The sequence below is a fragment of the Cucurbita moschata genome, unplaced genomic scaffold (assembly GCF_002738365.1).
Source record: "Cucurbita moschata cultivar Rifu unplaced genomic scaffold, Cmos_1.0 Cmo_Scf00026, whole genome shotgun sequence".
Classification (NCBI taxonomy): domain Eukaryota; kingdom Viridiplantae; phylum Streptophyta; class Magnoliopsida; order Cucurbitales; family Cucurbitaceae; genus Cucurbita; species Cucurbita moschata.
In genome coordinates, this window is record NW_019268542.1 from 2932790 (window position 1) to 2947967 (window position 15178).

Sequence of the window (15178 nt, forward strand, 5' to 3'; positions counted from 1 at the left end):
AAATTTAGGTGGTTCCGATAGCTACAAAATTCGAATATTCTAATTAAAATAGTTCACAACATATTTGAAAAGAAAAGAAAAAAAAGAAGCAACCTCCACTTCAAGAACTCCGGTTCCTTTTCTTTCATTACAGCTCTTATGATATTTGACCAGTCAATTTCAATTTTTACTTTGCACCCATTGCTCGAGATCTCATAGCATAGCTGCTTCTTGACGAATAAGCCCTTTACGACCAATTTGTTCGTGTTCGACGGCAGAACCTGCAACAAAAACAAGAAAAATAAAAAATTTAAAAGCTTAAGAAAAGACTTTACCTGCCATTTGCCAATGTAAAGTTTCATAGGGTTCAAAATGGATACCCATAACTCTTTTTTATCGATATTACAATGTTTTGTTACAATAAATAAAGTATTGTGTTCTCATAAATATATATTTACTTAATAGAAAAATTATTGGAACAAATTCCATAAAAAGAATGTTGTGATAAAAGTGTCGATGATGCGAAATTACGAAAATGCCATTGAGGAGACTATAATTTAATTTAAATTTCTTATTTTTCAGCTATTCGAGTTTGCAGACAAATTTCGAGGGTGTACATTCAACCCGACAACCTAACAACTCGAACCAACCTACCCGAACTATAAGGGTTGGGTTAGGTTTATTTTTCTGAAACCGAACGATTTCGATTCGATTTTAAGTTCATGGGACAAAACCTTCGATTAAGCCAAATAAAAATATATAAAATATATTAAGAAGTTTATAGTAATAATGAGTACTTCCGCCTCAGGAAAGACACTCATGCTAGACACTAGTCTAATACATTAATTCTTTTAATTATCTAATTTTGTTTAGTTTCTTTTATATATATATATATATATATATATATATATATATATATATATATTTTAAATACCTTAATATTTTATACTATTTTAAAACACGTTATTGGAATAAATTAATATATACATTTTTATTGGAATAAAATTGGATTTCAATAGGTTTAAAGATTTTGTTATAAAAATGAAACAAGTAATTATAAATTTTAATGTATTTATTATCTATCGTTATTATATCACAACTTTTATATACATTTTTATTTTTCTAATACTTTAGGACTTTTCTAAATCTATTTCAATTAAAATATTTTTATAGTATTTTTTATTTTTGTTATATAGCATTTTTAAAGTAATAACTTTTTCAAGGCTCTCTAACTATATTAAGAAGCTACAATTTTATTTGTTCTTATTAATGAATTTGTTTTTTGAATGATTATAAATTGATTTGTGTTTATTTGCGAAGGTTCAAACATTTTTATTTTATCTAAGATTGTATCGAATAATTATAAATTGGGGATAAATAAACTTTTTTTTAAGATTTTTTTTTTTTTTTTTTTTTTTTTTTTAACAATCGGACAACCCAACCAGGAAATAGAGGATTAGGTTGGGTTAGGTTGTGAAACTTTTGGGGTTGGGTTGGATTACCAATTCAACCAACCCGAACTTCTGGGTTGGTCTAAAAAAATCCCTCAACTCAACCCAACTTGGACCATGTGCACCCCTACTACCGAGTAAGACAATTTATTATGTCCTTAATGTGTGGTTCACGTCCTAAACTCTTCCTGTTCACTTAGACTTGAGTAAAATTAACTTTTGAAGGCTTATCTAATTGATCCCTACAAGTAAGTTTGTGAGAATTTTGAGCTGACTACTAATTCTATCATGTTTGGAAGCTTAGTTAAATTAAGTAAAATAAAGGGGTGGTTGGTTTAGTTGAACCGGCCGCGTCATCATCTCCTACCTATAGAAAGGGAAGAGATGCAAGCACCACGGTTTTAAGGGTCTGAAACTCGACCTCATCCATTTTCTCTAGCATGTATTTTACGTTTGTTTGTTCATTAAACCTCTATCATTATTCTCCATGAAGCTTTAGAAATTGGTTTGTAAGATCCACAAGGTTATGATCCTCGAGTAAGTTTGGTTTGTAAGATCAAGAAGCTTCAGAGGCACTAGAATGGTTTAAGGGCTCCAACAAAGAGAATTTCAATGCCCTATCAAGTTGTTTATAAGGACACAAGGCCTTTGAACAAAATTTTAGAAAGGAAAAAATAAGCATAAACATCAAAAACACCCTTTTTTTTAAGAAACTCTAAGTAGATAGAGGAGCTTCATTCGAGGCATTGGATTCATTCTATTTTGTCAAGAACGTGAGTCCCATGGGATTTTAGGTCTCAGTTTTTCTCAAGATTGGTCACCAAATGTATGAATTAGTCTCTATAAATTTAGTAGGTTGATCTTAGTATGATTTTGCACATTTTTGTGAAGGAAATCGAAATAAAATCGCAAGGAAAGTAGGACGTCGAAGAAGCCTCCAAAAATTGTAAGAAGGCATAAATTTCAATGTTTGAGTGTACTTATATTAATAAGCGAGTATCTAACAATTATTAAAAGAAAAAAAGAATACTATGGTATGTTAGATAAATTCCGAGATTGAAAATCATTCTTAGTTTTTAGTTACTATTCTTTAGTAACTATTTTCCGGTTAAACCTACACAATTAATTGTGAGTGGGAAGTAGACAGTGATAAGATCATCCCGTCTTCAGGGCAATTGTCTCTCTCCTTTGTTTTCTATTATTTTCTTCTTTTAATAGGTTTCCTTCGACTTTTTTCTCGTCAACGATTTCCGCCTCCATCAAAACATCGTTTTTCTCCATCAAAACAACATTGTATAGAGGGATGAAACTCTACAACTTTCGTGAAGAAATTAATTCAATCTGAGTTGTGTGCATGAAGATATGAAAGTCTAAAGAACATACGTTGAACTATATTTTATCATCAGAATCTAAAAATTTGCACTAGACGAATTCGTGAGCGCGGAGGAAAAATTCATCTGGCTGAGGCGACCAATCACCTGACGAACGAAATTATTTAGGGAGTCACTTTGTGTAGGATATAACCTGCCCTGATAGAGGATAAGGGATGACATAAATAACGACTCAAAAACCCACCACTATGTCTAGAGTATAACCCGCCTTGACAAGAGATGCTTGATTACATAAGTGGGTGACATGAGAAATTGTTACGGTATGTACGATAACCCACCTTGAGAGGGGACAAGGGACTACATAATTAGATAGAATGAGAAATCACGATTGCGTGTATGTTAACCTGCCTTGAGAGGGGACGAGGGGCTACATAGGTTGTTGATTGAAGATATACTATTGTCTATAGAACAAACTCGACTGAGAGTGAACGAAAAACCACATAAGTAATATATTGAGAAGCTACTATTGTGTGTGTGGGAAACCCACTATGAGAGAAGACAAGGGACTATACAAATAGATTAGCACATGATAGACACCACTCTGGTGTGAGGTAACATTCAGGGAATACTTCAACTAGGCTCGAACTTCTTAGAACTCTATAACAAGCCTGTGGAAACATATTAGATTGAGGATGCGATGAGGACCTACAGGTAAGATGCTTATTGAGTATTTTATACTCACCCATTTCCTCTATTATTTTTCAGGTATCGGTCAAGGTGGGTTGGTGCTCGGGAGCTGTGCTACCACGTGTCAACCTGGAGCGTCAATGTTATTTTGTATTTCATTTGGGTGGTTCTCCCACACCCATTCTCCGTTTGTACATATCTGAAATAATACTTATTTTGTATCTCTATTGTTTTAGATTTTTGTAAGGGTATTATTTGATTAAGTGTGATCACTAAAAAAGTGGCCACTTTGAACTTGAAGGGCTCTCATGTTCACTATTTTGAGCCAGCCAAACCATAGAAGGCTTTGGATTTGCATTGTAAAAACCTTGATCATACTCATTGTTCACTACCTTTCCCTCATTGTAGTAATTGGCTGATGCTTCAATTCCATATCTTCTCATGGTGTTTACTTTGTTCATCAGCTCCATTCTTCGGTCTTGGTGGGTTTCGTTCTCGTTCAAATGTGGCGTGTAATCAACAACTATAAGATAAAATTTTAAGAAAACAAAAGTTATAATTGGTTGGTTTTGACCCTTGGTCGAAGGACACCAGAACCAATAACCGAAACAGAATGAAATGATAACTTCTCTTAAAAATACTCCACGAGCAAAAACTAAATCATATATAAGTCAAGCTTATTTACTCACAGTATATTTCTTCAAATTGAATAGGAGAAAATTGATTGAAAACAGCTTCCGAGGGGAAATAGGGCGAATTGAATGTGGGAAATGGCCTTCGGCTCAACTCGAACAAACGCTCATCCTTATCTTTTAGTTTCTGATAGTGTTTGTCCAACACTCTTGGAGGAAACACAATGCAATGCCTCCTAAAAGTTTAGGACAACAACATAAATGTGTTAACTATATAGAACAAACGCTCATCCTTATCTTTTAGTTTCTGATAGTGTTTGTCCAACACTCTTGGAGGAAACACAATGCAATGCCTCCTAAAAGTTTAGGACAACAACATAAATGTGTTAACTATATAGATCTCTTGATCATTAATTCATCTCATGTGATCACCAAAACGAACTAAACCTGTTTACATAAGCTTGACCATCTGTAAAATCTAATCCATCGGTCCATTGCGTGTGTTTCCGTGGCTCGGGTTCGATTTCTTTGTAGAATTTTGGCGGCTGGTGCAGCTGAAAAACCCCAAAAAGGAAAAAACGGGGTGAATCGTAAACAACCCGTCTCATAATCAAATAACTATGAAAATTGGAGTAATTATATGTAGTGCTCGAGTCAATGTCGTAGAGTTTACATGGTGTCTTGACCGTGGTTGTAAGATGACCGATAATAAAAATATATTTGTTACTTGGGATGAATCTCTTAAAACTAAAAAATAATTTCAGATGGCAAGTCAATGGTAGACGTGATTGTGAGATCCCACATTAGTTGGAGAGGGGAACCAAGCATTTCTTATAAAAATTTGAAAATCTCTCCCTTATAGACGAAAATAACAAAGATGACAATATCTGCTCGCCAGTGGGCTTGGGTTGTTACAAATGGTATCATAGCCAGACATCAGGCGAAGTGCCATCGAGGATGCTGGCCCCAAAGGGGGTAGATTGTGAGATACCACATCGGTTGGAGAGGGGAGCGAAGCATTCTTCTTAAAGATGTGGAAATCTTTCCTTAGTAGACGCGTTTTAAAAATCTTGAGAAGATGCTCGAAAGGGAAAGCCCAAAGAGGACAATATATGCTAGTGGTGGGTTTGAACGGTTACAAATGTATTAGAGTCAGACATTGGGTGGTATGCCAGCAAAGACGTTCGACTCCCAGGGGGTGGATTGTGAGACCCCACATTAATTGGAGAGGGGAATGAAACATTTCTTACAACGGTGTGGAAACTTGAAAAAAAAAGCTTAAAGAGGACAATATATACTGATTTTGAAGTACAATCTTAGTTTTGACATTTTCGATATGTGCAAAAAAAAAAAATATTGCGAAGGTCTACTACGTTTTTAGGAGTAATTACCTCGACTTCCAAGATTCCTCGTTTATTTTCTTCCATGAAAGCTTGGATTCCTATAATATTTGACCATTCAATTTCAACTTTTTCTTTCAACCCATTTCTCAAAATCTCCCACACGAGCATCCTCTTTGCAAAATAGAACTTCGCCACCAAGTCACCTTCATTTCTAGCCACTACCTGAACCACAAACAAAACACACCAACAAAACAAGACATCTTTACAACGTTGGTGCCACATAAAATACAAACATTAAAACATCCCTCCACAGTCGTATAACATTGCCTACTTTTAACATAAACGCTCACGACTTTACTTTGGTTTCCTCAAAATGCAATGATCTTTAATTAGCCAATGTGAGACTCCTCATAGAAGATTCATAACATTACCTGCCATGAACCAATTTGAAGCATCAATGCACCTAAAGTCGAGGCCTTCAACCTTTCACTATCTTGTTCAAGGCTTATCCTCTTCCTTTTGGATTGTGTTCTTCGTTGCATTTGTTTCATCAAAGAGGGTGAAATTTGAAGCTTTAATCCAATTGCGGGCAACTTCATGAGGGTTTCCATCAACTCTTCCTACCAATATATATTGAAATCATTCATCAACAACAAAGAACAAAGGTTTAGTCTGTCACAATGGTATGATATTGTCCACTTTGAGCATAAGATCTCAGGGGTTGCTTAAAGGCCTCATACCAATCGAGATAGTATTCCTTACTTATAAAAACACGATCGACCCCTCGACTCCTCTCCCAACATGTCAGTTGAGGAGGTTGTTGGTCAGTCTTAAAAGAGAAGAAAAATAGAGTTGAAGGTACAAAAAGATTGGAAACCTGTTGATTGGCTTGTGGTGTGCAATGGTGAAGCCTGTGATTTGGATCAAGAAGCGTTGAGAGATGATGATCGTTGAGAAGCTCGGAATTCCAATCTTGAGAAGATGGAGTTGAGAATGATCCATTGAAATGTTCTTCGTTATCCATTAACTTTGTTGTGTTAATTGAAGAAGCTTCTCAAGAAATTGAAAGATTTGGTGTGCAAAGTTTGCGTATTTATGTGTGTGAACTTATCTATAAAGTTTTGTTTATATATTCTTTCAAAAACACATGTTTTCATAATCAAATAAAGAAATGAACACAAAAGTTTAGTTAGTGGCAGATAAAGTAACGTATATTTTGTTAAATTTTAAATTTGATCATATAAATAGTTTTATTAGATTAGATCGTGCAAACTTTTAGATTTGTCTCTATTTAATCCAATTATTTTAATATTGTCAGTTTTAATAAATGTTTATATGATCCCGAGTAAAGGAGGGTATATGAATGTATCGATACCATTTTTGAATGAAAGTGATCTTGAAGATAGGATGATTAAAAAAGGTTTTAGTATCGCACAACAACACAAACACGATCTAGATGAATACAAAGAACACGCATTCGATCTAAACGAAGAATAGGAGAGAGAAAATGCAAGGAAGAATATTGACTAAGGGTTTATATCGATGACTTCAAACCTGACAAATAGAAAAATCTGGTTCTTCTTGAGACTAAAAATATACCTGACACCATCGATTCAATCGGGCTGCCGACGCTGAGAACTAAAACATCCTAAATTCTTCTGCTGAATTTATAGAATCATTATCATCCTCCGATTTATGATTCTGTTTACTCCTTGGTCTTGTGGTGAATCTCAATTCTTCTATTGAGCTTTCCATCTTCACTGTGGTGAATCTCGCCTACCTTTGATAGTAATTGTTAAGATCGCACAATAACACACACTCGATCTAGCTGAACATAAAGAACATAAGAGAGAGAAAATGTAAGGAGTAACCGAGAATAGAAGAGAGAAAATGTAAGGAGAAATATTCACTAGAGATTTATTTGATGAATTGAAGTATAAGGTAATAAAAAATACAAAGAATTTAAATCTTTAGAGTAAGGGTTATATATATGGTTACTATCTATATAGCTTTACCGAATATAATCATTTATTATATATAACTATCTACCATATATAACTTTATTTACCATATATATATATGTATAATATGTCATTTACCATATATAACGCTATAAATAAGTAAGCGGCCGGCTCCGTAATCTAATGTAAGTAAAGACATAGCACATTGAAATGACCCACTTTTAGACGTGATAAGTAATGTGCCCCGATTGTAGGGGAATGTTGGGGCACAAAGGTGTCAATTCCAAAATTCAAATCTTGGGCATGGAGCGTTATAGGTGGTATTAGAGCCTTACTTCTCTGAATAAGATGTGGGAATGTGACAATTGAGAAAAGGAAAGATACTTGAATAACTGAAATCATATCAAAATGAGAGTAATCTTGATAATACTATACCAAAAAGGTGTCGGTGCACCTTTCTTTTCAGTACGCGTAATTCAATTGGAATAACTCTATAGTGAGTGATCTCTCGAGAATTTTCCTAGAAAGCGTGTGAGTGAGGACAAAATTTGCTGAAAAAATTTGTATTAATTTACAGAATAGTTCATAACGTGACCATGTCATAGAAGATACAGACGAATATAAAGGCCATACAATTCGGATTAGGATCCTAGGCATGTGTCATAGCAATATAACTTATTATTATTTTAACACTTGTTGTATATTTCTTAATAGTACTATGAATAGTGGAATTCATTTAATACTTTTAAAGTCACGCCTCCACTAGTGCTAAATGGGGTCTACAAATATATGACGTATTATATAAATTGATTGTGTCACTGTCGTGCCGGCTAGAGTATAAGTTCCATAAAATAGTAATAAAAAAAATAAATTTTTAGTCTTAAAATTTAAATTTAATAGAATTTAAATAAATTTCTAGTCTTGATTTCTTAAATTTGATGAAGGAACCAAGTTGAATGGATTATGAAAGTCGGGAGAAATTAGGAAAGATCACAATTTCCGAAAGAAATTTTAGAACTTTGAAAATTTTGGTGTTTGAAATTCATATGCAGGTGCCTTCATAGGAGATCGAACTCTTGTTACCTAACTCCAAAATTCAAAAGAAAAAGAAGATGCGTGTGAGAGGTAACTTCGTGTGGTCACGTGAAGGAACGTGTGCACAGGCCGTGTGACAAGTGCGTGGTGAGTTGTTTTTGCCTTTTTGATCTCCATTCGATGGTTTTTTACCATAATTTCAATGCTCGAAGTATCTCATCTTGGGTTGAACTACATTTTTTTTTTTTTTGTTATTTAGATTTAATGAGCTTGCATTGTCACACTAGTGAATGACCAATATCTTGGGTTGAGACCTAGCTCAATGAGTCTTATAGATAGTACGACACCTACTAATCTAAATATAATCTATGAAAGGTAACTAGCAGACCATTCCACGTTGCCATAAAACACCCCGAGTTTAGAGTAGTAATCTTATGTACTTGTCACCTACTAAGTTACTTGCATAGTTTCTCGTCCCCTCTCCGGGTGGGTTTACAGGGCAGAGACCCTATTTAGAAGGCTCTTGGTCATTTCCACTAGATAAAGGGGATTAAAGAGCTCATGTGCTTTTCGAGTACCCAAACATGTTCTTACTTGTTTTCAAAACATATTTACTACTTTATCAATATGTATATGGAAATGGTCATTATAGTCAAAGCGGAGTATAACTCAACGACAATTCACATGTACTCATTTTTTTTCGAAATCAGAAGTTCAAATCCATGTAACATTACACGTATAAACTAAATAACAAATTTTGTTTAATATCAATTTCTGTAGATTTTTTGTTTCTGATTTTCAGAAAACAAATCTTAAACAAAATTTTCGTATGTCATTAAAGGAAACACGAGATTGCTATGCTTATAAAAAAAATGTGTAGAATTAATTATCTCTAAAGAATGATTATGATTTGATCTTGGATGAAATCATAAAGAGATAATGATAAGCCTTTTTGGACTTAAACTAAAATTGTTTTCATCATTAATGAATACATCATGCATAAAGATTTGATGCTGATGGCTTTCATCTTATGAGACTTTGCCTAATAATTAATTGCATAAACACTCAATGACAACACATCTTCCACTCACACTAGTTGCTAATATAGTTGTTTTATAAGTTAACTTTGGTTGTGATTGGTAAAATCTACTTTATTCTTAAAATATTTTAGATTTCATATCATTTTAATCCTAATAATTTTAACGATTTGAATTTTATATCAGATATATTGCGTTTTGTATTGGATAAGAGTAATTTTGTGGGTTTTGATTTTCGTAGTCGTGTGACGTTTTATAGCTAGATTTGACTGTTTTAGTACTCGAGAGTAGTTTTTTTTCCCCAAAATTTTAAGAGGTTTAGTGTCAATATAATCCTCAAAAGTGTAGTCAATAGTGGCTTTAAGTGTCGAACAAAATTTTTGAACTTTGAAGATGTAGTCATAGTGAAGATCCAAGAAGTTGTGACCTCGAAGGAGTCTTTGTGAGTCTCGAAGGCGTAGGATCATAGTGAAGATTCGTGGTAGAGTTCTCCAAAGAAGAGGAGTTGTCCAGATAGTTTTAGACAGATAAATGATTGTTTAAGAGGAAGGTTAACTGTGTATTTTGTTCTAGAGGAGGATGGTTTGAGTCCCACGTTGGCTAATTGAGAAAAAAAGGATATATAAGTAAGAGATACTATCTCCATTGATACGAGTCTCTTTGGAAAAAAACAAAAGTATAGCCATGAGAGCACATAAATTTGAACCTCTAATCTTAAGAGAAGGAATACGTGTCAATTACGGGCCCCTTCCTAGCTTATTCTTCTCTTTCTTCGGCAAACAGGATCAATGAGGATGATGGGGGATGCTTTTTGAACTAAACAGTGTTAGGTTAGTTCATCTGCTTTTTTTTCATTTGATACTAAGGAACGGAACTAACCTGCACTAGTAGTTTTCTAAATTTCTCACAGTTTTGTCTCGTATTACTGTTCGTAAGAACACTAAAATAAGATGTAAGATTCGACATCGGTTGGAGAGGAAACGAAACATTCCTTATAAGAGTGTGAATACCTCCCCTAGCAATCGCATTTTAAAATCGTGAGGCTAATGACGATACGTAATAGGTCAAAGCGAACAATATCTACTAGTAGTAGGCTTGGACTATTACATAAGATAAAGGAAGACACTGTTCATCCTCCCGGGGGAATAATTTATATTTTGGAAACCTCTTTGGTCTCATCCAATTTTCAATAAAGACAAGGGATGGTTGGGAATGATGGATATACAAAAGAGGTAAGAATGAAATCTTTGTGGGGTATATTAAAACTATCTAATTGATGCATATTGTCACTAAAAAAATGTATAAATCACTATTTTATGATATCTTCCAAGAATCAATATGAGTCACATTCTCATCTTCAATAAAGTCGTACGCTTTCATCTCATTCTCATATCCAAAAGATGCTCTCATGATCAAACACTCACGTGGGTGTTTCCTTTTCTTTTGTGGCTTTGCTATTCACTAGATGTACTTTTTTTTTTTTTAGGTTAACAAATGGGGACGTTTCGGGATTTATATTGATGTAAACTACTGTTAAACTAAGCTCGTACTGATTTGGACACTACTTACAAAACTAATCTTACGTTGGCTTGAACATGTAGTATATTATACGAACTTCAACCACTCAATATAACGATGGACAAGGCAGTAAATTTCAATTTTTTTAATCATTTTTTGTCGTTTTACCTTTAAAATTGTTCTCATTCAAATATCGTCTAAATTTATTGATGGACCAGTACTTTACTTAGGTGTCATATGCCCACAAGTTTTCGCCTTAATTCATCTTCGAACTACATCTGGTTGAAAATGATAGCACTTTGATACCATTTGTAACGACCTATGTTGAATATTATGTGCCGAATCTAGATTTTGAATATTGGGCATGAAGCGTTACAATTTAAAAACTATGAATTCGGAAGTCCCGATAAACATAAAAATAAAAAATTCGACTCTCTAACGATTATCTCACTAAAAACTCGCCTTTAACTTTAGATCAGTCGTTTTAATTTTTATGATTTTGAGAGTCGTTTTCGTGATCAAAATCAAATCTTTCTCATCAAAAGAATTGAGAAAGAAGAGAAAAAGAAGATCACCAACCCACTCTTGGGTTATGAACTAAGAAAGGGTATGAAATTAAAGGCCAAAAAAGGTGAAAATTCAAAGTGAGCGTGCAATTAAGATACATAGAATTCAAACATGATAGGCTATACATTCAAAGACTTCTTGACTATGTGACTTCCAATCAAGAATTCAAGGTTAATATCACATGGAGATATCAACAATCATATTAATCCTCAACTTGTCGAGTTGTTCATAATAAAAAACGTTTCTCAAGATTCTATGCTCGATTTTTATACAATCAGATAATTATTAGCTGAAACCTTCAAAAAGAAGAAGATTTTATTAGAGGTGTCATATGTCTCGAGAAGTTGATCAATTCGGACTACTTAATCCAAACTATTAAGGTTAGGTTGAGTTTGACTTTTTTTCGGTTTGTGTTGGGTTGAATTTATGGAAAATCGAAAAACTCAAGTTGGTTCATGAGTTTACATTTTTTTTTATCGAGTCAATCAGACCAACCCGAAAATAGAGTTAGAACTCAACCCAACCTAATAATTGACATTTGAATCTTAGCCACATGAAATGTTTATTTGAGTTTTATGAGATTTTAATTATTAATATAATATGTAGAGTAGATAAGTATGATATTTTTAAATAATTAAAACAAATATCATGACAATTCAACCTCGGTTAAGTTGGGTTGGATTGGGTTATGAACTTTATTCAAGTTACTAACCGAGCCAATCTAGAATTTCAGATTTGTCCAAAATATTTTTTCAATCGAAAGTCATAGGGTAACAAAAGGAGTCGTTTCAGAGCGTCAATCAGACTTTATATATTGGGATATTTGTATTTCGATTTGTAATTATATCCCAAACCCATTTTTCCGTTCATAATAAATTGAATAACACTCTTCTCGTAATTAGATTTAATTTTTTCCGTTGCTTGTTGGTTTTTACTTCAATTTCAAATTTATGGGTTAGTATGGATAAGGTTGAGCTTTATATGCATAACGTGTCGTGTGGGGGAAGGGGAATTAGGGGATACCAATTGTTCCTTGGTCACAGAGTTATTTCAATGAGGGCAAAAAACTACATAGGTAAACGGTGGTTGGTATTATGAGGCCGAGTTAGGAGATACGAACTAGCCTCTAATAGAGAATTTGTCTACATTCGCTAGGGCTAAAATTTGTTTTAGTGTACGATCGGTCACCAAAATCATGTCTACATTTGGTAGGGCTAAAATGTCCCAAAATGTTCTATAGGAGATGTCACTAGTTGTTAATTCTTCGTACTCGAGTTATATGCTATCAAAGTTGTGGCATTGCTTAATCACTTTTAACTTATAATATTGATTTCTTTTAAATTGTTTTCAACGCATTTTTTTTGCACACATTTTCTAAAATATTTCTCTCAAACGTGATTCGAGTCTATCGTGAACACTTGTTTAATTAGTTTAATATTATTATTTAATTGGTTTGAAAAAAAAAATGTAACTTAAAAGAACTAACAAATTACATCTTAATTATTTAAGAGTCAATACCATAATTGAGAAGAAAAGTATTGACGGGTTTTATTTACGTTTGTACATTGGTTGGGTTAGATTGGAAAAATCTTTTGAACTAACAAAAAAAAAAAAAAAAAAAAATTCAGATTGGTGGGGTTCACTAGGGTACATGATCCAGGTTTAGTTGGGTTCAGGGATTTTTTTGATCCAACCCAACCCAACTCTCTATTTTCGGGTTGGGTTCGGGTTCGGGTTAAGTTTTATTGATCCACAATTTTTAATTATTAAGATACAATCTTAGATAAAATATATTAAAAGTTCACAAACAAACACAAATCGATCTATAATTATTCACATAAAAAAATCAATAAAAAAAATAAGAAGTGAAAATTGTAACATATTAATATAGTTCAACATTGTCATAAAACTAATGACAGCTAAATACGACATTTCTTGAGAATTAGTTAAAGTAAGAAAAAATCAAATTAAATAATTAGTTTAAAATTGTTGTATATAATAAAAATAAAAATAAACTATAAAATACTTCCAATAGGGTGTGGCTTAGACTCAACAAAATAAGAAATTAAAAATAATAAAATAATATAAACAAAATTAAACAAAATATAAATAATTAAATACAGAAAGATTCTTAATATAATTTATATATTTTTATTTGGCTTGGTCAACCCAAATAAAAATAAAAGTTAACATTCCCGCTTTTAAAATAAAAAAAAATAATAAATAAATAAATAAAAGTTAACATTTCCCACATGTTGGACTCATTATGGTTGGTATGTTTTCTATCATTGGAGCATCGTTGGAGCATCCGATCAGCGAGTTATCGACTTCTAATTTAAATTCTGATCGTTGGACTTGGTAATCTATGAACGTTCTAGATTGTGTCCAATCTTGGACGAGATCCAACAACTGAATTTATGAATGTTCTAGATTGTGTCCAATCTTGGAGGAGATCTAACAGCTGAATTTAAGAGCGTTTAGATTGTGTCCAATCTTGGAGGAGATCCAACGGCTGAATTTAAGAGCGTTCTAGATTGTATCCAATCTTGAAGAAGATCCAACTGCTGAATTTATGAACATTCTAGATTGTGTCCAATCTTGGAGGAGATCCAACCTCTGGATTTGAGATTCTATGGATTTTGTGCAGGGTACAGAGTAGGTTCTGATTTTGAGCCGAATGACAATTTCGTATTATCCATATCTTCAAGGGTATTTTGGTAATTTATCCTTATCTAAATATTTTATTATTATTTTTCTCCCAAAATCTATAATGTTTTTTTAAAACTTATTGTTGGTCTTCTTATTCCATTATAGGCGGAGTTAGATTATAACCCTATTTTAGGATAGGTTGAGTTAACGCGACCAAAAAAAAAAAAAAAAAAAAGTCTAACACAGTGAACTAACCTAAATTTTTTATTTAAAAAAAAAATCAATCTACTCAAACCAAAAAAAAATTTAACCCAACCCAACATTTATGGTTTGAATTGGATAATCAGAATTAGTTGGATTCTCTGACGTATTCCTAGTTTATCTATCTTAGTGTGTGATTTTTGGAACTTACCTAAAAGGACATAGCAACTATTGTATTGCCCGAATGAAATCGCAACGAAATCCAAGCCAGGTTTTGTAGATTTGTTAGATTGGTGATCCAAGCAGCTTAAATGGAGTTCAACACATAACCGAACTAAATCGTTTAGTTTAATGTTGGGTTGTCGGGTTGTTTTTTTTTTTATAATTATTTTTAAAAAAATCATACTTATCTACCTTATGTGTTATATTACGGACTAAAATCTCATAAAACTCAAATATCAACTTACTCAAATTGAAAAGGTCTAACTTCCCCTGGTTTTATGAACCCTAGTTTGAGTGGAATGATTTGAATTGGTTGGACTCTCTAATCATATGAACCCCTAGTTTTATCTATCTTACTCTGTATGATTTCTCAAACTTCCATAAAAGGACATAACAACTATTGCCGGCCACTAAATATTTCCAACATGAAATTGCAATGACATCCAAGCCAGGTTTGGTAGACAACAACACGATAGCTTGTGTCTATTAATTTCGATACCTTAAGGTTGTTGTTCGAGAAGTGAGAATGTTTTCTTAATCCACCGCACCTAAATGATGTGAAAGT

The 15178-nt window shown here is 33.1% G+C and overlaps 1 protein-coding gene across 1 annotated transcript; it reads right to left on the reverse strand.

Moving 5' to 3' along the window:
* Positions 1–3298: 3298 nt before the first annotated feature.
* LOC111462091 lies at positions 3299–6468 on the reverse strand. The gene is made up of 7 exons (XM_023105775.1): positions 6301–6468; positions 5855–6043; positions 5472–5645; positions 4528–4634; positions 4378–4436; positions 4138–4257; positions 3299–3971 (listed from the first exon to the last, which is right to left on the reverse strand). The coding sequence occupies exons 1-7, from the start codon at positions 6445–6447 to the stop codon at positions 3721–3723; spliced, it is 1047 nt and encodes a 348-aa protein (XP_022961543.1). The 5' UTR covers positions 6448–6468; the 3' UTR covers positions 3299–3720.
* Between the last annotated feature and the right edge of the window lie 8710 nt (positions 6469–15178).